The following is a 19542-nucleotide window of genomic DNA, read 5'->3' on the forward strand; positions in this document are numbered from 1 at the left end:
GTCTCTCTCTTCAAGTCTTCATTTTTGGAATCTAAATTTTTACATTTCTAAGAAGTTGACCAGTTTCTAAATGAATAGGAGGGAATTTTTCTTTACTCCATTAAATGCTCTCATTAAATCTATTTGGCTATAGGGAAGTTGGCTTTATTACCTCTGCAGGTTCTCTTTCATGTACCTTTAGGAACGAACCAGCCACCCCCATAACCACAGGAAGACTGTAAATATAGTCCATGAGCATCACCTCCAAAGGTGTTTGAAATTTCACATGACAATCAGTCATCTGGGCCAGACACCTGAAGATGCATTATCCCGACGCAGTATGTTCTAGGCTTTCTCTGTGTGTAGCAGTTTGTGGCAAAGGCTAGTTAAAGAGTGTCTGATATATATTACGCACCAAGAAGCAGCTGTGATCAAAGTCAGGAAAACTGATAGAGGGAGCATGATTGCCCAGAAAGATTCTATAGCCTTTACTCTTTTCCCTAGGTCTTTATTCTCTGGACTTTCTCATATGGTTGGTCCCTGGAGAAGCCCAGGCTTTCAGTTACTTTTTCTCTTTTCAAAGACTTTGACTCTTGCAAGTTCCACCCACCTGCAGCAGGCACAGTCTTCATTTTCCAGCATTGCATCCCTTCCTTTTTAATCCTTTCCTCCTTTTCATAACTGCAGAGTCTCATTGCAAGCCAGCAGCCTCCACTGCTGCTGCTTATGTGTCTTTCTCATCAGTCAACAGAATGAGCTGTCTGGCTCTTCCCCCCCACCCCGAGACCAAATAAGCTTTGCCTTAATACACCCAGGCTTCACCAGCCTGCGATCCATGAGGTTGAAGTCTGCCTTTGCACCTGGATCATTCTCTCATGGCAGCATTTAGGAGGAGAGAGAGGGAGGGGAAGCAGGAGGAAGAAAAGGAGCAACCAAGATTGCATATTTTGCCTCCATTTTAAGCCCTTGGACCTACCTGTTATATTAGGTCTAACAGGGGCTTATGATCCAATTCAGGCCCAGGAAACTGTCCATGAAAATAGGGTGAGTTCTGGGAGGTCCCCCTGCAGCCCAAGTCCTCATGCTCCCCCACTTCTCTTGTTCCCCCCAAATGTTAGATGTTCACAATTAAATCACCAAGAATCCCTAAGCACTGGTTGCCTTTTTTGTAAGTAAATCTTAAAAGGACAGTTGTGTGGTGTTCTTTGCCAGCCTGCTTTGCTGAATCATCACAGCTTTGCATACTAGCCCCCAAGACAGTCTGTAAGCATGTTGATCAGTCCGCTTAGGCAGCTTAAAAAAAAAAAGCAAGCAAATACAACAATGGAATGACAGACAGTTTGAAAAAGGCTAAAACCACAGAACTCTTACATGATTCCAAAATCAAACCAGAGCAAGTAGCATTTTTGCCAGAGCATTTTTACCCTACTGATCATCTCAACTTGAAAACTGGAAAAGCATCTTCTTTCTTCTTCTTTGAAAAACATTTTGATTATAGCATAAGTCCTGCTGTGGGTAAAGAGACAGAACATCATTGAAAAATGAAGGAGAAGTGGATATGGAAGGAGACATGGCAATGAATTATATCATGCTGGATCCTATAAAAAGGCAAAGGTTAAATCTGTAATAATAGTGATTGGCATTTATTGAGCATTTCCTGTGTGCCAAGCACTGTGCTAAGCACTTGGTTGGATGTAAAATAATCAGATTGGCTACAACTTAACAGAGTATTACCATCTGCATAATTATTCATTTGTGTGGCATCTTTTCTTTGAAAAGTGTCTGAGAACGACGCTAAGTAATATTATGTGCTAAGTTGAGAAACCAGAATTGTTGATATATTTTCTGTGCTGGCCCCTCAGTAATATTTTTGATAACTAACTACAGGTGAAACTTCGATAGAACATGTATGGCCAATAGTTAGGAGTCTCTCATGGTGAGGGAAAACACTGTCCTATTGCAACACAAGGCCACGTATTTAGCCTTGGATATAACCAGCCATCATTAGAGTGAATCTCTTTAAAAAGCTTTATGAACTCTAGTTATATCAAGGTTTCACCTGTGTACAGGCCACAGAACAATCTTAGTTTTTCTGTTCAGTTGGGATGGCCCGAGTTCACACATTGTGTACCAAACACTCTTTTGCATTACAACATTGCTTTCTCTCTGTATCCAGGATGAAGAAAACACTGGAAGCAGTGTGAGAAGGGGTTGAGAGCACAAATGCCCAGGAACAGTCCTAGGGATCTCCTAAATGTGTCCTGGGGAACAAGCCAGTGACCAAAGCCTATTGATGGCACCTGTGTAGTTGGCACCTGGGAGCACTACTGGAGTCAACTTTAACTCCTGGGTCACCCCTCACAAATCATAGTCCATCTTTCACCCAGTTACTTTAGAATTCACCTCGCTCTCTCCTTTCTCTCTCTCTCGCTTTTCATGTGTCCTCATGAAAGTTTTAACCAGCTAGGGCACTCCCGCTAACAATTCCCAAATTCTGTCTTCAGGGATCTGGAAATAGGATGATTTCCATCAAGAGTCCCTCTCTCTGGAACTTCCTCACCAAAATTTTACAGACAACTGTCAATCGCCTATAAGTGGTTTAGTCTCTCTGTGGCCTAGCCAAGGCTGAATTTTTCAGCTCTCACCCACAGCCAGCCTGCTTCCCCTCATCTGTTTTAATTAATTAATGGTGGTATTTGTTAAGTGCTTACTCTGTGCCGAGCACTGTTCTAAGTGCTGGGGTAGATACAGGGTAATCAGGTTATCCCACATGAGGCTCACAGTCTTAATCCCCATTTTCCAGATGAGGTAACTGAGGCACTGAGAAGTTAAGTGACTTGCCCAAAGTCACACAGCTGACAGGTGGCGGAGCTGGGATTAGAACCCGTGACCTCTGATTCCTAAGCCCATGCTCTTTCCACTGAGCCACGCTGCTTATAAATATGTATGTATATATATACACACACATATATATAAACATATATGTGTGTGTGTGTATATATATATACACGTATATGTGGCCTTCATTTTCAGAGGTAACACTACTGACAGTGAGATCCTATCTATGAGTGTGAGTGTGGCTGAAAAGGTCAATATGGGACCCAAACACCCTTCCAAATTTTGTGCACATAATGCATGTAAAGATAGTTCCTTACTGAGCTAATGCATTTATCCTCTACAGGACATGTCTCTGTTTTTGAGCCTGCCTCTTGATATCCCGATCTTCACAAAGCCTTTGTTCAAGGAGAGCAACCCCTTTCGCGGTTGCTGGCAGCCAGGCTGGTCTGGCTGCTGCAGTGGCCTCCCAACAGTCCACTGCTTTTGTTGCACTGTTTGAGACTATGCTTCACTGTGTCTTTAAATCATTTATTCTGCCCTCCTGGCTTGCGTGTGCCCCCTTTCGGTTCACCATACAGCAGCTGCTTGGGTATCCTGCTATCATCCATTCTCTTCACATGTCCTGCCCAGCGAAGCTGTGTTGCTGTGAGCATTGTCTCAGTGATGGTGAGCTGACTCCGTTCCAGGACTTCGTTGTTGGTAATCTTGGCCTGACATCTGAGGTTGAGTATGGTTCAGAGGTGATGCTGGTGAAACGGCTCGAGAAGCTGGATGTGTCTTCCATACTAGGCCCAGGTCTCACAGCCATACAGAAGGTTGGACAGCCTTGTAGACCTTCAACGTGGTATGGAGCTTGATGCCCAGTTGTCGCCAGACTCTGTCAATCGACCTAAAGCTATGCTGGCCATTTTAATTCTGTTTTCTTAGCTTCTTTGCCTATCCGTGCATCGTTGGATAGTGCACTGCCTAGGTAGCAGAATTCGGTGACAACCTTAAGATCTGGTGCTGCCGAGGAAAATCTTTGGTTGAGTGTGGAGTTTAGGCTACTCCTTCTGCACTACAACCCAAAAAGTCTTCAACAGTGACTGACTCCATCCTCCAGTGACCCAAAACTGCCATGCCCCACTGCCAAGAAAAGCCCTACACTGCCTCCCCCTGCAGCCTAGCAGCCTCTCCTCTTTTATATTCAGAGACGGTTTTCGGAGCAGGTGAAACAGGTGGTCGGTCACCCGGGGCCACCAATTTGAAGGGGCCATCATTTCCGGGTTCCGCCCCTCACCGTGGGCAGCAGAGCCCCCGAGGGCAAAGACCCTTCGTGGATCTCCCTGCCTCTCTCCCCAGTCCCAACAGAGTGGGTGTTTGGTAGCCCTAAGCAATCTGGCATTTCACAGCCTTGGGCTGGGGTAGGAGGAGGCATTTCAAAAGAACTACCTGCCGCTGCAGGAATTTCACTCCTCGAACCGACCCCTCCTGGACCTTGGCCAGAAGGGCACTGGACCCGGAAACCAACGCCTCCAGGGCTCGATCCAGGGAGGGGACAGTTCAAGGAGCAGAGGTAGGAAAGCAACGGCAAGTTCCACTCTTTAATGCCCCTTTGTCCATTCTCTGCCTTCTGGCCATTGAAGTGCCAACTTGACCTGGTCTACCACCCTTCTTGTGTCAGCCCTGTTTGCTTTACCCAGTGTTTTGAATGATCCATGCCACTCCTCCTCTGCATGAAAGCAGATAATCCAAAGTTGGCTCTACAACAAAGCTTAAATTTGTCGACCTTCAGGGTGTAGAAAAAAATATATTTTTAGATAACTCCTCAGTCAGTAGGCTGTGTCCTCTGCTGCTTGTACAGAATTTTTGAATGATTTCTAAAATTATTTAGATTTTGTTTTTTCATTTCAGTGTGCATTTTTGAAGAATATTAGTGTGACCTGGCAGCAAATAGCTTGGCACAGTTACTGTAAATTGAACTGATGATAAAAATAATAGTAGTCTGCCTCCTCACCTCATCTTACACTCTCATCAGGGACCCAGGAGGGTGGGTCAGGAAGTGTGGGAGAAACACTCCGAGTCTTCGCATGTGCTAGGCTTTGCCCCTAAACAGCATACCAGTTGACAATTGGTCTTGAGATTTGAAGTAAAAGGTGGTAAATACTTTCTGAATCCAGTGAAGTCTCTCGAATCTCCACATTTTTGAAGCTGGTGGCATAGGCAAGAACATTTTTATTCACCGATCCACCAACTGCTTTTCTTTCTCCCAGATCGAATTGCACAGAACATCATTAAATCCCATTTGGAGACGTGTCAATATACCATAGAGGAACTTCACCAACTAGCATGGCAGACCCATACGTATGAAGAAATTAAAGTATATCAGAACAAGGTACTTTGAGATGCTGTGGGAGCCTTTCCTTGCTTTCCCCGTATTTCCATAGATAAATCAGCATCAGATGCACGAGCTTCCTCTTCATGTGTTTGGAATATGTGGTAGTGGCTGGCTGGTCAGTGCCTGTCAAGGGATCTAACCCTTTCAAGGTCAGGGAGAAGAATGAGCAGTCTCGTAACAGGAAAAACTTGCCCACTGAAGACGAGCAAAATAGCATTTTGAGATAGTTTCTTCAGTTTAGGTGTTCTTGTCTCATGTCATCAGGACCAAAAAATGCCGGGTAGACAAGCTCCACCATTTTAATCCTGTCTTGTTAAATGTTAAAGAGTTTTCAGGAAAAAATCAAATTTCATTCAATATTAATACTAACTCTCTTTCAAACAGTACTTCGCATTTACCTAATAGGCAATGTACATTCTCGCAACCACCCTGAGAGATATATCAGGGTTGGTATTCCCAATTGACAAATGGCGAGCCCATTACAAGTGGAGAAACTTAGAGAGGTTGACTTATCTGCCATGGGTCATTCAGCAAGACAGCAGCACAGACCAAATTAGTGCCCATGACCTTCTAATTTGCAGTCCATTGTGAAAAGACACACTGTTGTTTCCAGTGTTCACTATTTTTCTAAACTGTATAATGTGGGAGATTTTCTTGTGTTTCATTTCTTCTTTCACTTCAAAAAGCCAGTCTCTATTAGTTATGGTGAGAGGAAATGTTTTCTACCAGAATATTCCAGGTTTAGAAATAGGCCAACAAGTACCATAAAATAACATGAGGGTTTAGAAATGGTTTTCTCTCTTTATTCATGAGCACAAGAGCTTGTTTCCCCACACTTGTAATTTAATTCTGTCCACACTTCCATGGCTTGAGTTTTCATCACTAGTGAGGTCCTAACACCAGTATAATAAGTAATGAGACTTCCCTTCCTCTCTTGGAAAGATTTGCATATTTGAGGAAATCCCCACCTCTCTCATTAAGGGATCATTTCTCCCCATGTAATTTCCAACTTTGTGGCCAGGATTCAGAGGAGCTCGTAAAGAGCCACTTTGTGTCATTTAGTTGGGGTCAAAGGGTTTTCTTTGTTCTCATTCTGTGTTTTTCTATTGAAGACCAGAGAAGCTCTGTGGCAGCAATGTGCTATCCAGATCACTCACGCGATCCAGTATGTTGTAGAGTTCGCCAAGCGGATAACAGGCTTCATGGAGCTCTGTCAAAATGATCAAATTCTCCTTCTGAAGTCAGGTGAGCAGAGGAAAGAAGGGAAGGGAAGCCTACTTGAGAGTCAGTGATGGTAAAAACTTACCTGTGTGTTTGTTCTAATAATCCTTCTTCCAATAAGAGGTTCATTTTAGCCACCCACATTGTCATCCAACCCCGACAGGAAACTTGATATAATAAAATTCCCTTCTCCTCATTCAGTTTGCCTGTGAAGTCAAATGCAATTTTGCTTATTGAAAGGTGAGCCATTAATTGTGAAGGCTGAGATACCCAGCTTGACAGGCAGTGCAAGTAATTAGTGTGTCGAGGTGGTAGAATTGCTGAGCTGGCGCTTAAGCCCAGTACTTGCCTTCAGTGAAACAAATCCAAACTAACTGCACCCTGCCTCTGTGGTCATTTCCAATCATTTTAATGAGACTAGCCTGAAGCCAGGGAGAGACACCTCTCCATGTCCCTCCTTCCTCATCCCTCCCCAGCAACTAAGAAAGAACTGAAGGATCTATGAGCAACAGAATTCATCTACGCTGTAACCTGAACAAAAAGAGAAACTCTTTTTCCAGAATTGTTTCTCCCTATGACAGCGTAGATTGAAGAAACACTGTGCTGTTCCACCCACGCGCACAAATTAACACCACACCCCCATGACCTGCCCTCATGACTTGTGTTTTCTCTATGTCATAAAACAAAGTGCAAGTGGCTTTCTTGATCCCACATCTTTGTCTACGACCAATGCCAATTTGATTATTAAGAAACGGTCTGAAAAATTTACAGGCTTTCTTTCCTATTGCTTCTTTCTTGATCCGAGCAACAGCAGTTGCAGTATTAGGCTTTGGGAGGAAAAACTGGAATTTTTCCCTGTCCTCATCCCCCCTCCACCAACAAACCTTTCATTGGGTACATATGGCTTCAACATTTTGGCTGTCCAAGTAGAGGAAGAGTAACTACCCAAAGAGACTCACTGAAGCTATTTCCTTTTTTTTTTTTTTTGCAATTGGAAGTAACAATTTGCAGATTGAAAAATTTCTGGTCACTGTTTCCCTCCCAGGGCTCACTTCTGCCCAATGGGTCCAGGCAATTGCTTCTGTCTGCAACCTTGGTCGAGGCCAGCCAAGACAGCCATTTAGGGATGAGCATATTTTTTATTAACAACCCACAAAGGCCTGATGCCATATTCCATTCAAAGCTCTAGGCCAACTGCATTAAGCCACCATCCTTGCCCTGCCAAGAGTTTATGTTCTGAAGCAGGCAGCACCACAGCAGGTAGACATAGAAAAGGACATGTTGGACAATTTTATAACAAGCCAAAAAGAAAATAACTGCAAAGGCAAAGCTAATAACTGATCAGATATTTACATGTGAGCTAAAGTTTACCATTAGCAGTGCTATCTGCATCATCATATGCACTTGCTGATTGCTGCAGCCACAAAATTGAGTCAGCTTTATCCACAACTTACCCCACTGGGATGTTGTGAAGATAAAATATGACATGTCAAAGTGCTGTGGAAATAAGGTGTTATACTTTACAATCATCATCCCCTCTTCCCCCACTTTTGGTCACTCTTGGAACACTTATTATTTTTCACATTTATTGCATCTCAAATGAGCGTCGAAGAACATTTATTTTGAGCCATAGTTGTTTTTCTTTAGAAAGTCAGCTGAGGTTTTAAAATGCCCTTCTTTCAAGAGTAGCTTACAAAGGCCTGCTGCAGAAATATATGTGTTGCTATGTTTCCTTCCTTACCACAACAGGTTGTTTGGAAGTCGTTTTGGTGAGAATGTGCCGTGCCTTCAACCCGTTAAACAACACTGTTCTGTTTGAAGGAAAGTATGGAGGAATGCAGATGTTCAAAGCCTTAGGTAAGTCTCTTTTCAATTATAATGCAGAACCTGGGTGCTACTATTACCCACAAGGTCCTCTCCCCCAGTTTTCCTGGTGGTAGCAGTGACCTTAGTGGAGGGACTAGAGGAAGGGAAGGAATACTGACAGCTTTGGACACTGAACACCTTTGCAACAGTGGGGTTGGGAATACAGTGGGTGATGTGTCTATGGCTGGTATCACACTTGCCATACTCTCATCATGATTGAGGTAGCACATCTTCAGTTTAGTTATGGCAGTTTCTTGCCCTAAACATGAACTTTGATGCGTGCGAACAGTAGTTCAGGAAATGGAAAATGTCATTCTGTGGGCACTTAGCATCTCAGGGGCCCTTAGGGAGGAAACCGATTGGCTCCACTGAAAGCCCAAAGTGGAAGAGGTTTGCAGTACCAGATTTTCCAAGAAAATTCGAATGACGATTTCCATGCTTCTCTAAAGCCATCCCATTTCTTAAGGAGGACAGCTCACCCACTTAGGTTGTGACTAGGTTCAGAAAGTCCTACCGGGATACCAGCAGAGTGGCCTCCTTTATTTCCTTTGTTGTGTTCCCCTTGCTCCCTTAGCCCCCCACCCCCCACTTTCAAGTGTTCATACAATCCTACTGGAAATTCCTAGTCATGATTTCTGAATCAGTCCAGTTTTCCTTGTCACCTTGGAAATGGAAAATAGGGTGAATGCCTTGACTTTCAGGCTCAATCCAGATGACCCCCCCCGGTTTGCCTATACCCCATGGTTTGGGACTGTTTCCACCTCAACTACACCATCAAGGCTTGATACAATCGGGCTTGGTGTATCAAGATCTGCAGAAGTGGATCTGGCATCTGAACTTTTTGTAGAGGCAAACCAACTTGCAACATGTTCCAGAGTTTTGAGATTTAGGAAAAGCTTTGCCCACTGAAATTCTTATGGATGCCCTTTAATGTCATCATTCATTTCAAATACTTTGCTGGGCCTTACAGTCTGGAGAGTTTTAAAAGCCCAGGAACTATAGTACGTTATTTCTTGAGAGATAAAGGCAACCAGCTTCTCCTTCAATCTCTGATGGAACGTGTAATATATAGCAACCCACCAGTACATAGAAATGAGTAAGAGCATTAGCAGATCGGGGCCTGTGTCTGGAAAAGTTTTAGAGATCATTGGTTTCATGGGTTCCATATTGTGCCCTTATATGCCACAGCAGGATAACAAACACCCCTCCACCCCTTGGTCTATTAGTTGGTAGGACTGGCCAGCAACAATTATGTCAAAAATCACAGCGTGCCAGCTTTCAGTCTCCGTGACTAGATTTTCAAGAAAGGAGGAAAGGTCTGGGCAGCTATTGGATTTCCAGTTTCGTAAACTCAACAGGTAATTGGGATCCATGCAGGAGTGGAGTGCCAAAGCCAAATGCACAATGACAACTATGTTGCGCTTTTTCTGGGCCGTGGTCTTTGTTCAGTGAAGTCAAGTTCAGTTCCCTACCCACGTTTGAAGCAGGTGAAAGAACAGCTAACAGTACAGTAAGAATGATATATATGCCTATTGGTTTGGAGCACTCTAGTGCTCTAGATCTCCTGGTATAAAGCCCAGCAGGATTCCGATACCCTCTGTTCTTCCGGGCTTCTTCAGTTTACCTTGAGGGACTTTTATAGATGAGACCTGAAGGGATGTTACAACTGTGATATCAAAAATGAGACTCTGATTATATGTGTAAGAGACACCATTTCAGGGGGCAATGTGCAAATCTTTTGGTATTTCCCTGAATCTGAGGCTTTCTTGACATCTCCCCAACCTCCCCCCAAGTATTCATTGACTTTCTCTGCTCTGTCTGTAGGTTCTGATGACCTGGTGAATGAAGCGTTTGATTTTGCAAAGAATTTGTGTTCCTTGCAGCTGACTGAGGAGGAGATTGCCTTGTTCTCATCGGCCGTGCTGATCTCCCCAGGTAGGAAAATCTGAGAGATGGACAAGCCAGCAATCTGACTTGGGCTGCTTCATCCATTTGTTTATCTTTTCAGCTACCAGAAACAAGTCGGTCTTACCCAGGCTGGTCTATTTCGAAGTTAAAAGGAATACTATTTTTTCCAATGACCTCTAAATCTTTGGGGAGCACATAAATCAATAAAGGAAATAGAGTCAAATCAAAATATGGTCATTCCTATGCCAATATCCAGAGGCGGGTATATTTCAGGATCTCCCGGGGCCCTAGGAGAGCATACCAGCTATTTGGTAATGGCATAAAACTGAACTCAGGCAGGGCTTGGACCAAACTTTGACTTCTAAGCATTCGGTTCTACTAGAGGAGAGAAGTAGACTGAAAAATGCCCTAAAAAATTAAGGCAGGCAGAAATCAAGTAGAAGTCTAATGAAAATCAGCAATTAGGTCTAAAAGAAATGTATTAAATAATGGTATCTGTAAAGGGCTTACTATGTGCCAAGCATTGTGCTAAGCACTGGGGTAAGATATCTTGCTTAGACACAGTCCCTGTCCCACACAGGGCTTACGGTCTAAGTAGCAGGGAAAACAGGTATTGTATCCCTGTTTACGGATGAGGAAACTGAAACACAGAGAGGTTAAGTGACCTGATCATGGTCACACAGATGGCAAGTGGCCTAGTGGATGGAGCACGGGCCTGGGAGTCAGAAGGATCGGAGTTCTAATCCCGTCTCTGCCGCCTGTCTGCTGTGTGACCTTGGGAAAGTATCTTAACTTCTCTGTGCCTCAGTTACCTCATCTGCAACCCCAGAGCTTAGTTCAGTTCATGGAACATAGTAAGTGCTTAACAAATACCATCAAAAACAAAAAAAGTGATGGAGCTAGGATTAGAACCCAAACCTTCTTACTCCAAAGCCTGTGCTCTTTCTTTACCCTATTTCTCTGCCCTTTTTATTTTATTTCCATGGGAATCTATGTTTGAGAGGGAATTGTGAATATATCTGTGGCAGGCATGGCAGCATGCCCTAGTGGAAAAGGTCCAGGACTAGGAATCAGGATACCAGAATTTTAATCCCAGCTCTGCCAATGGCCTGCTGTGGAACCTTGGGCAACTTGTTAGGACTATTTCCTCATCTGTAAAATGGGGAAAAGAGCATCTTTTTCTCTCCCTACCTCTTAGTTCATGAGCCCCATATGAGATCGTGATATGTGTCTGATCTCACTATCTTTCTTCCGTCCAAGAGCTTGGCCCAATGCTTCGCACAAAGCAAGGGCTTAATAAGGACCATAATTATACAGGGAGTAGTAGCAGGGGAAAGTTATTCATGCATTCTTTATTAATCTGTGTCTGCTGGCTTTTTAGTTAAAAAATGGAGCATTCCTTGTTGCCGTGTGTCATTCCTGACTAATTAATTCTTACTCCTGGGAGTCTCCATATTTGTTATCCACCTAGCCTTATCTTGGGGCTTTTACCACCCAGTCAGTCATGTGACCAATTCTCAGGTTCTCTGACTTCCCCAAAGCTCTGGCAGAAATGATTTTTTTTTCCTAAAATTAAACCAGGACCAATGGTGTCATCATGCCCAATATATCTACCAATAGTGCTGCTTATAGCACTTTCTGGATTTGGGTCCTTGTTATTTCTAACAAAGCTCTTGCAGGTTTTTCAACACTTCTTTCAGAATAGAGGAGAATGGTGGTTCTATTGAGTGTTATCACTGGCTTCTTAAGTGACTGTGCCTAGAAAATGAAAATACCCAGAGGAATTCCAGGCAGTTTCCCTGGACAGAAAGCACAAAACAAGTTTGTAAAGGCTCTTCACAACAAAATTGACAAAATGTAGTATCTTCGTTGATAAATGTGACCAAATATTTTGCTAACTCTTTTATCCCTTTTGACTGGCTCTACTGAATAAGGTTCTGGGCCAGACCAGTTCTAAACCATATGGTAGGCGTGAGGGAGGAGAGAGTTCAGTAAGATATTTTACTGTTTGTCTACTTTCTGATGGGCTATTAGCAAAACATTCTCTCGTTTTGGAGGTTTAACAAACTTGCCATTTAACCAACTTAATAAATGAGGGCCCCTTTCCCAGATCAGTTATGGAAAGGGAAGCCTGAACCATGTCAAAGTAAGTTAGGAGGAGACACCTGGAGGAGAAATGAGGGGTGGAAGTCCTGAGTATCCTGAAGTCCCCATTTTAATAATAATAATAATGTTGGTATTAACTGCTTACTATGTACCGAGCACTGTTCTAAGCGCTGGGATAGATACAGGGTAATCAGGTTGTCCCACGTGAGGCTCACAGTCTTAATCCCCATTTTACAGATGAGGTAACTGAGGCAACCAATAAGTGAAGTGACTTGCCAGGGGTCACACAGCAGACAAGCGGTGGAGCCGGAATTCGAACCCATGACCTCTGACTCCTTAACCCGTGCTCTTTCCACTGAGCCACCTTAGCTCTAGCGATCACTGTTAGTCATGGGGCAACTTTAGCAGGAGTCAACTGTCAGGCGGGTGTGAGAGGAAAAACTGCTTCTCCTTCTGCCCAAGAGATGTTGCAGCTCCATGGGCAGTCTCATCCTGACCCTTCTCCACCGATAATAACTTCAAATGAGTTTGTTCTAGACTCCTGTGGAGGGATAGGGTGGGACAGGGAGAGTAAAGGGAAGGGTGTCCTTAATTTGGCCTCACTGATAATTGTCACCAAGGGCTTTTGTGTACCCTTACATAAGGGTTTGTTTAAACTGTTCACTAACCTTATTACTGCCACTTCTACAGTTACTGAATCAGGTTACTCACCTCACCTGAACTGGATTCAGTAGCATTATGACCAGATTCTTTTCCATGAGTATCTGTCCAGGATCTGGAGATTTGGGATCTCTGTTCAGCTAAGGAGACTTAAACAGATTGTTCCAACTTGTGGCATTGTTTCTATGCTTTACCCTGTTAACCTTTTAAGCATGAAGTGTCTAGAAAAAGAATAACACTTTACTGCCTACCAACCTGGACAACTCTAATAACGACAAACAAGCCTGGGAGGTTTGATGCTTCACTTCAGTTTATATTAATCATATGAGATGCGCGAAGTTGCCTCATTTCAAATCCTGATAAGAAAATAAGCATGTAACAGGGAAGATATTTCCTGGACATCAAGACAATTCCTGTAAAATGCATCTTCTCCCTTCAGGTGGATCATTCATTTCCTCTTTGAAAGCCAGAAAGCAAGGCTAAATTCCCTCCTGGAAAGATGTAATAGATGATAAACAATAAAGATGTTAAGAGAATGTTTCAGATCAGTGAGTGCTTAACTAGGTCATGGTTTGATGCGTCATTTATACTCAATTTGGGAAGTTGGCATAGTAAGATGTTTGAAAACTACAAAGGCCTTTGTGAACCTGAAACTTAGCACAGTAAAACAATGACCTGGACCCTTCTATTTATTTGGCCCTCTGTCTTTGTCTCTCGCTTTTTTCCCCCATCAGACCGAGCCTGGCTGATCGAACCAAGGAAAGTCCAGAAACTTCAGGAGAAGATTTATTTTGCACTTCAGCATGTAATTCAGAAGAACCACCTTGATGATGAGACCTTGGCAAAGGTAGGTCCTCTATTCGCCATAAACTGACAGGACTAGCAGGAAGCCCTACAGAAAGAGATTCGGTTTAGTTCTAAGGAAGTAGATTTTAAAAGTGGAGATTATTGAATATTGAACACAGGCTACTCAGTGGGTCTTTTGAGTTTTTGAAGAAGAGAACTAAAGTGTCCAATTTAGCCACCATCCCATAGGGACACCTTGATTTGCTTAAGTATGGTGACCCTTAAAGCAAACTGAAGAAGGAAGATGTTTTGAGGGTGTAAGTGGTCCTGTCCATGGAGACTGAGAGTGTGGTATAAATTGCAGTTATTTGAGTTATGTGAGGTAACAGTGATATTACCTAGAACCTAGAGGTTCTTCTGGTACTTCCATGATGGAATCTTTGAGATTTTAATTTATCAAGGAACTATCAGGTATTCTCATCCCCATTCCTTCAGAAAATTAAGGCCAAAAGTGAATAATGGACTTGGGGGAAAAAGTGGATTCCCTGAGCATTTAAATCACAAGTACTGATGTGAATTCCCTCCCATTAGAGTCCATTTAAAAACACCACAACTTGCCACACTGATTTACCACCTTAAATTCAAATTCATCCCAAAAAATTGCCCCAACCCTCAAGATTTCAGATCATGCTTATTATTTTTCCCTAAAGAAAAGTGTCCTTTTTTGGTCCCGGTTGTCAACTACAGCGTCCTTCACCCTAATATTGGGGTGAGCTTAAAGCAGCCCTCCTTATGGGTTCGTGCTTGCCTACTAACAATGTGGGTGTTTTCCAGAGAAAGGATTTCATGACAGTTGGGATCCTAAAGTCTACTCCCACTCTGAGTGCATCTGGATCAACTACCCAGCTGTTAGGAAAGTTGTTGTGCCATTAACTGCTGCTGAGGCTGCTTCTGGCCTCCCTTTGAAATGCACATCCCCCTGCTGCACTACATGATATTAATGAGCAATAAGTGACTGCCTGCTGCTTTCTTCAGTAGTCCCTTCTGTGCCCAGACAGAAGATGCTGCTTCTCAGGAGTGACATCCTGGAGCATTGTTTTTCCAGAGTGCTGTTGAACACTGCATTCCTCTGTTACATCTTCTATTTGCTCTGCTTCTTTGAATTCTTTCTAAACAATCACATCAATAAAAGGAGATTTACATTCATTTATTTCATACATACTTAAATTAATTATCATTAGCCGCATTCTAAAAATAAAAAGTTTATAGAAGTATAGATTTGCGGTTTACCATGCAGGTCACCTCAGTTCCACATCCACTGGCAGTGGCCCCTTCTAAATGCACTTTTCAAGAAGGCTTATGACAATTCATTTAACAAAAGAAATAGGAGATTTGGACCTATTGTTTTTTGACCCTTAAGTCTGTAGTCTGTGCGGTGCAAGCTGGGACGTCCCCCTTAAAGTGGGACAAGATCAAGACTATGAAGCGCAGGTAGAGTGTTTTGCAATGTCTGAACCCTTTAAAAACTCTATGGAGTTCCATAGTTCCTCAATAAAAATTTGCCCCAAATTTTTCTGAAGAAAGAAAAACTAATATTTTTGCCAGAGCACCTCTAAAGTGTGTGTGTGTGTGTTTGTGTGTGTGTGTGTGTGTGTGTGTATGCGCGCACGTATGTGTGTGAGAGAAAGTCTGGTATGTATGTATCTTTTATAAAACACCCCTTAGTTACTTGGCAATTTCATTTAATGCTACTGGGGATGTTCATGAATCCTTGAAAACCAATATATCCACTTTTTCCCAATATTTTAATCCAATCACTTCCTCTTTTTCTTTCTTTTACAGTTAATAGCCAAGATACCAACCATTACTGCACTTTGCAACTTACACGGAGAGAAACTGCAGGTATTCAAACAATCTCATCCTGATATAGTGAACACACTGTTTCCTCCGTTGTACAAGGAGCTTTTTAATCCTGACTGTACCACCAGCTGCAAGTGAAGCAAAGATAGAAATGTCACATAGTCATGAAATGCATCACTAAGACAAAGAAAATGTGTTCATGAAGACTTATGAAAAATGTCACTACTGCAACACTAGGAATGTCCTGCACTTAATAGAATTATTTTTCACCGCTACAGTTTGAAGAATGTAAATATGCACCTCTGAGTGGGGCTCTTTCCTTTTTTTTTTTTTTTTTGAACTGACCATAAATATACAAATATAGGACACTGGGTTTATTCTTTTTTTTTAATTTTATTGGGGTATGTTTTGGGAGACAACTGTTCATAGAATTTTATTGTAGATATAAATGAGAACAGAGCAGTACTTTACAGTATTACTCTTGCTGTTTATTGTTCAAATATAATTTAAGAATATTCCACTTATTAGACTTACCTATTTCTATGTTTTTAGATTAGATAATGCATGTGGAAATTTGTAGCTGTCTTGAAAAGTACTGTGCATATATGTAATAAATATATAGTATAGGATATATTATATATAACTATTACTGATATATGCACATACATTGTGGCTTAAAATCCCATGCCTACTTGCAAAGGATGCACAGTCAGGCTCCCTTGTATTATTTACCTTTCGTATTATATGTTAGCTTTATGTTAGCAAGATGAATTTTGCTTAGCTGACTGGAGTTTAGTAATCCATTACCACACACAGGATGGTAGTAGCATTTCTGAAGTACTTGTATACAGAAATGTATGTAATAGATGGTCACTTCAAAGAAACAGCCCTGATTGTGTCGATGGCACAAAAGCCTTGTCTGGATGGTTCAAACTGGAAAAAAAAAAAAAGAAAGGAAATTTAAAGCCCTCTACCTGTTCTGAGGATGAGGTGAAATTCACAGATTCAGACCCATGGCTGATAAAGTATTTGACCAAATGGAGTAAATACTTAAGTTTCCCCCATTAGAAAATGCAAACTTTTTTTTCTTGAATCACCAGCTATCAAAAAAAATGTTCATTCAGTTGAAGGTGTCTTTGATGTTGTTTTTTTAGTTGAGAAAATTTGTTGACCACAAATATTGCTAGTTAAAACACGGGGAACTACTTTTGAGACTGTGGGCATTCTTTTGCTATTTGGCAAAGATATATGGCTCTACAAATGATTTGGGTCAGAGAGGTGGACAAGGTACATACCAGGAGCTGAAGAAGTAGCTTTGAGGTTCATGTGAGGACAGGGATCATGTCCACCAACTCCATCGTTCGGTACTCTGCCAAGCATGTAGTACAGTGCTCTGCACACAGTAAGCACTCAATAAATACCATTGATTGCTTGACTGATTGATTGGAAAAGGAAAAAAATTGCAGATCATTTGATTCTCCCCTTTGTCCCTTGGTAATATGGAAAAGAGATATAGCTGCAAAAGTGCAGCAGGAAGCTGGATTGCTATATAACACTGCCTTGAAAGGCTTTGAGGACTATAGCACAGTAAAGACCAAGCAAGCTCATAGGCAGCTAGAAATAGCACATCAGTCCAGGGTGCTTAAATGGAGAAGAGAGAGAAAGAGAGAGAGAGCGCGCACATTACAGAAAATACAAGGTCAATCACTAGGCCTTTGCTCCACCCTTTTTCAAGTGTATTAAAGAGTACCGATTGTATAAAGATCCTTTAAAAGTTGACTTCACGGATAGCAAAGCTAGACTGGTCCACCAATACTCCCCTTCCCCTCCCCTGGGATCAGATTGGCCAATCAGAAAGAAGGAATTGCCCAGGGGTCCTTCTTTGTAGGTCCATCTGATCCTGGGAAAGGGGAAGAGGGTGGGTGGGTAAGAGAATAAAAGTAATATTTCCTTCATGTCAATGAAGAGAGGTTACTATGTCATCGAGGACTGGCCTTTTCTTCCTGAACGGTTGTTCTTGTCCTTCAGAAGCACTGCAGAGAGTCAAGGGAACCTGAGATTTTTTTCAGCTCTTACATGCTCCTGAGATAAGCTGATGGAAAGTCAGTTCCAGGACGCGTGAGAAGTCTGCTCTCAGATGATGAAAATGGTGGGGTTAGCACTTTCCTTATAGAAACAGGGGCTTTTTTTCCCCAGTGATTGATGAATCCTAAACCTATGAGGAAAAACAAAAAGGCTTTAAAATAATGACTCTCCGTCTCAACGACCAATGTTATATTCAATTAATTTAACTACATTGAACCAAATTACCTTCAGTGTCTAAGCAGACAGCTGTAGACTGCTTATTATGCTGCTACAGGGACTCGATTCTTTTTGGTGTAAATGTCACTCCAGCTAGCTCTTTGTATAAAGAATTAATTCCAAGAGTCATATTTCCTTCTAATGGAAAGATTACTTTACTGATTGCTAGGAAAACAGGGTAATAGAAGGCACTCAATTAAACCAAGCCGTTTCCAAATGCAATATATATTTTATGATTGGCTTGTGATAGGCAATACTCATTGTGTGTTCTTGGTGTCTCCCTTTGAGCTTTGAACTTGTATCAAACTTTTGTTTTCCAAGTTCTGTTAGCCTGGTATTTTTCATTGTTTGCCTTCAATTCCTGCTCAGTGGCATTGGGAATTATTTGTTTCTTCTATCTTGCCTTTGAAGTTTCGTTCAATTTATGAATTGGCTGAGGATTTTTCCCTCCTACATCCCACTGCTGGTGTAAGATCCAACTCATCAGTGTAGTAAAGGACAATATTTGCCCACAGTGCATGGAATGGATTGTCAGTCTCACATAGATATTTTCAGTCACAACTGCAACCGATGGATAGGATCCCATTGTTCGAATGTCAATTTTCATTTTGAAGGGCAAAGATCTATCCGTAAAGGATCATTTCCCTAAGCTTGTCTGGGAAGGAATTTTCTTACGGGGGAGGGTGAGCTTGAATAGTATCCCTCTTCTTCAAATGCCATCGAGTCATTTCCGCCCTGTAGCGACTCCATGGACACACCCTCCTCAGAACGCCCATCTTTTGTCATAAAGTCGTTCTGGTGTGTGCATCCAGAGAGTTTTCTCGGTGAAGATACGGAAGTGATTTACCATTGCCTTCTTCCATGCCGTAAAAACTCAAGTCTCTGCCGTTGTCTCTAATCAGCGTTTTGATCACTCGATCATCCGCCTTTGACTCTGCCAGCACAGGTGAATTGGACTTTGTCGGACGCTTCAGCTTAGACCTTTCCATTAGGGTAGCCCTATATGGCGTAGCTCTAAGTTTCATCGGTGTACGCAAACTCTCCTGCCACAATAAGGCATCGATTCATAGGGGAGTATCCACTAGTGCAGGCATATCCTGAGACTGGTTTGGATCTTGGACCATGGTCACGTCCTATAGTGATTCGCTCGATTTGACAATCAAGTCCATCCCCCTGGCCAGTGCAGGAGAGGCAGTGGAGTGACACTCTCTGCTCACTTCACATCCTGAAGAAAATACTTCAGATTTTTACTGCAGTAACTGTAAGGAATCCAAATCCTCTCCAGACAGGGAACCTAGTGATGATGTATCATGACAATGAAGCATGAAATGTTTTCATTTAAACACTTCTTAATGCACATCTGTGGTGAAGTTAAAACTAGAGAAGACATCTTTCTTCCCCTGGGTACTAGGATATCATCATATAAAACTCCATTTTCCGGAATGTCCAGGGCAAAAGCAAGTTTGGCTTCCTAGATGTTCTGAATATTTGAGCTTTCTCTTTTGATGTGGGATGATCCCCATGGGTTGGAGAATTTACCCAAATGATCCCAAAATCCCAATAAGGGAGCTCCTCATGTCCAGATAGCTGCTTTTTCTGGAAATGTGGTGCTAAGATAGGGGTTGTGAGTTTTTTTAACT

General features: G+C 42.3%; 1 protein-coding gene across 3 annotated transcripts in view; it reads left to right on the forward strand.

The window, feature by feature from the left end:
* The window catches only part of RORB (RAR related orphan receptor B), a 180607-nt gene extending 161929 nt beyond the window's left edge, over positions 1-18678 (forward strand). For all 3 annotated transcript variants that reach the window (XM_007667023.2, XM_029055648.2, XM_007667021.3), the window contains exons 5-10: positions 5070-5191; positions 6307-6439; positions 8165-8272; positions 10106-10216; positions 13690-13802; positions 15584-18678. In XM_007667023.2, the coding sequence (XP_007665213.1) occupies positions 5070-5191; positions 6307-6439; positions 8165-8272; positions 10106-10216; positions 13690-13802; positions 15584-15739 (743 nt within the window). In that variant the 3' untranslated portion in view covers positions 15740-18678. The remainder of the gene's footprint in view (positions 1-5069; positions 5192-6306; positions 6440-8164; positions 8273-10105; positions 10217-13689; positions 13803-15583) is intronic.
* Positions 18679-19542: the final 864 nt, after the last annotated feature.

The sequence above is a fragment of the Ornithorhynchus anatinus genome, chromosome X5, assembly GCF_004115215.2.
Source record: "Ornithorhynchus anatinus isolate Pmale09 chromosome X5, mOrnAna1.pri.v4, whole genome shotgun sequence".
NCBI lineage: Eukaryota > Metazoa > Chordata > Mammalia > Monotremata > Ornithorhynchidae > Ornithorhynchus > Ornithorhynchus anatinus.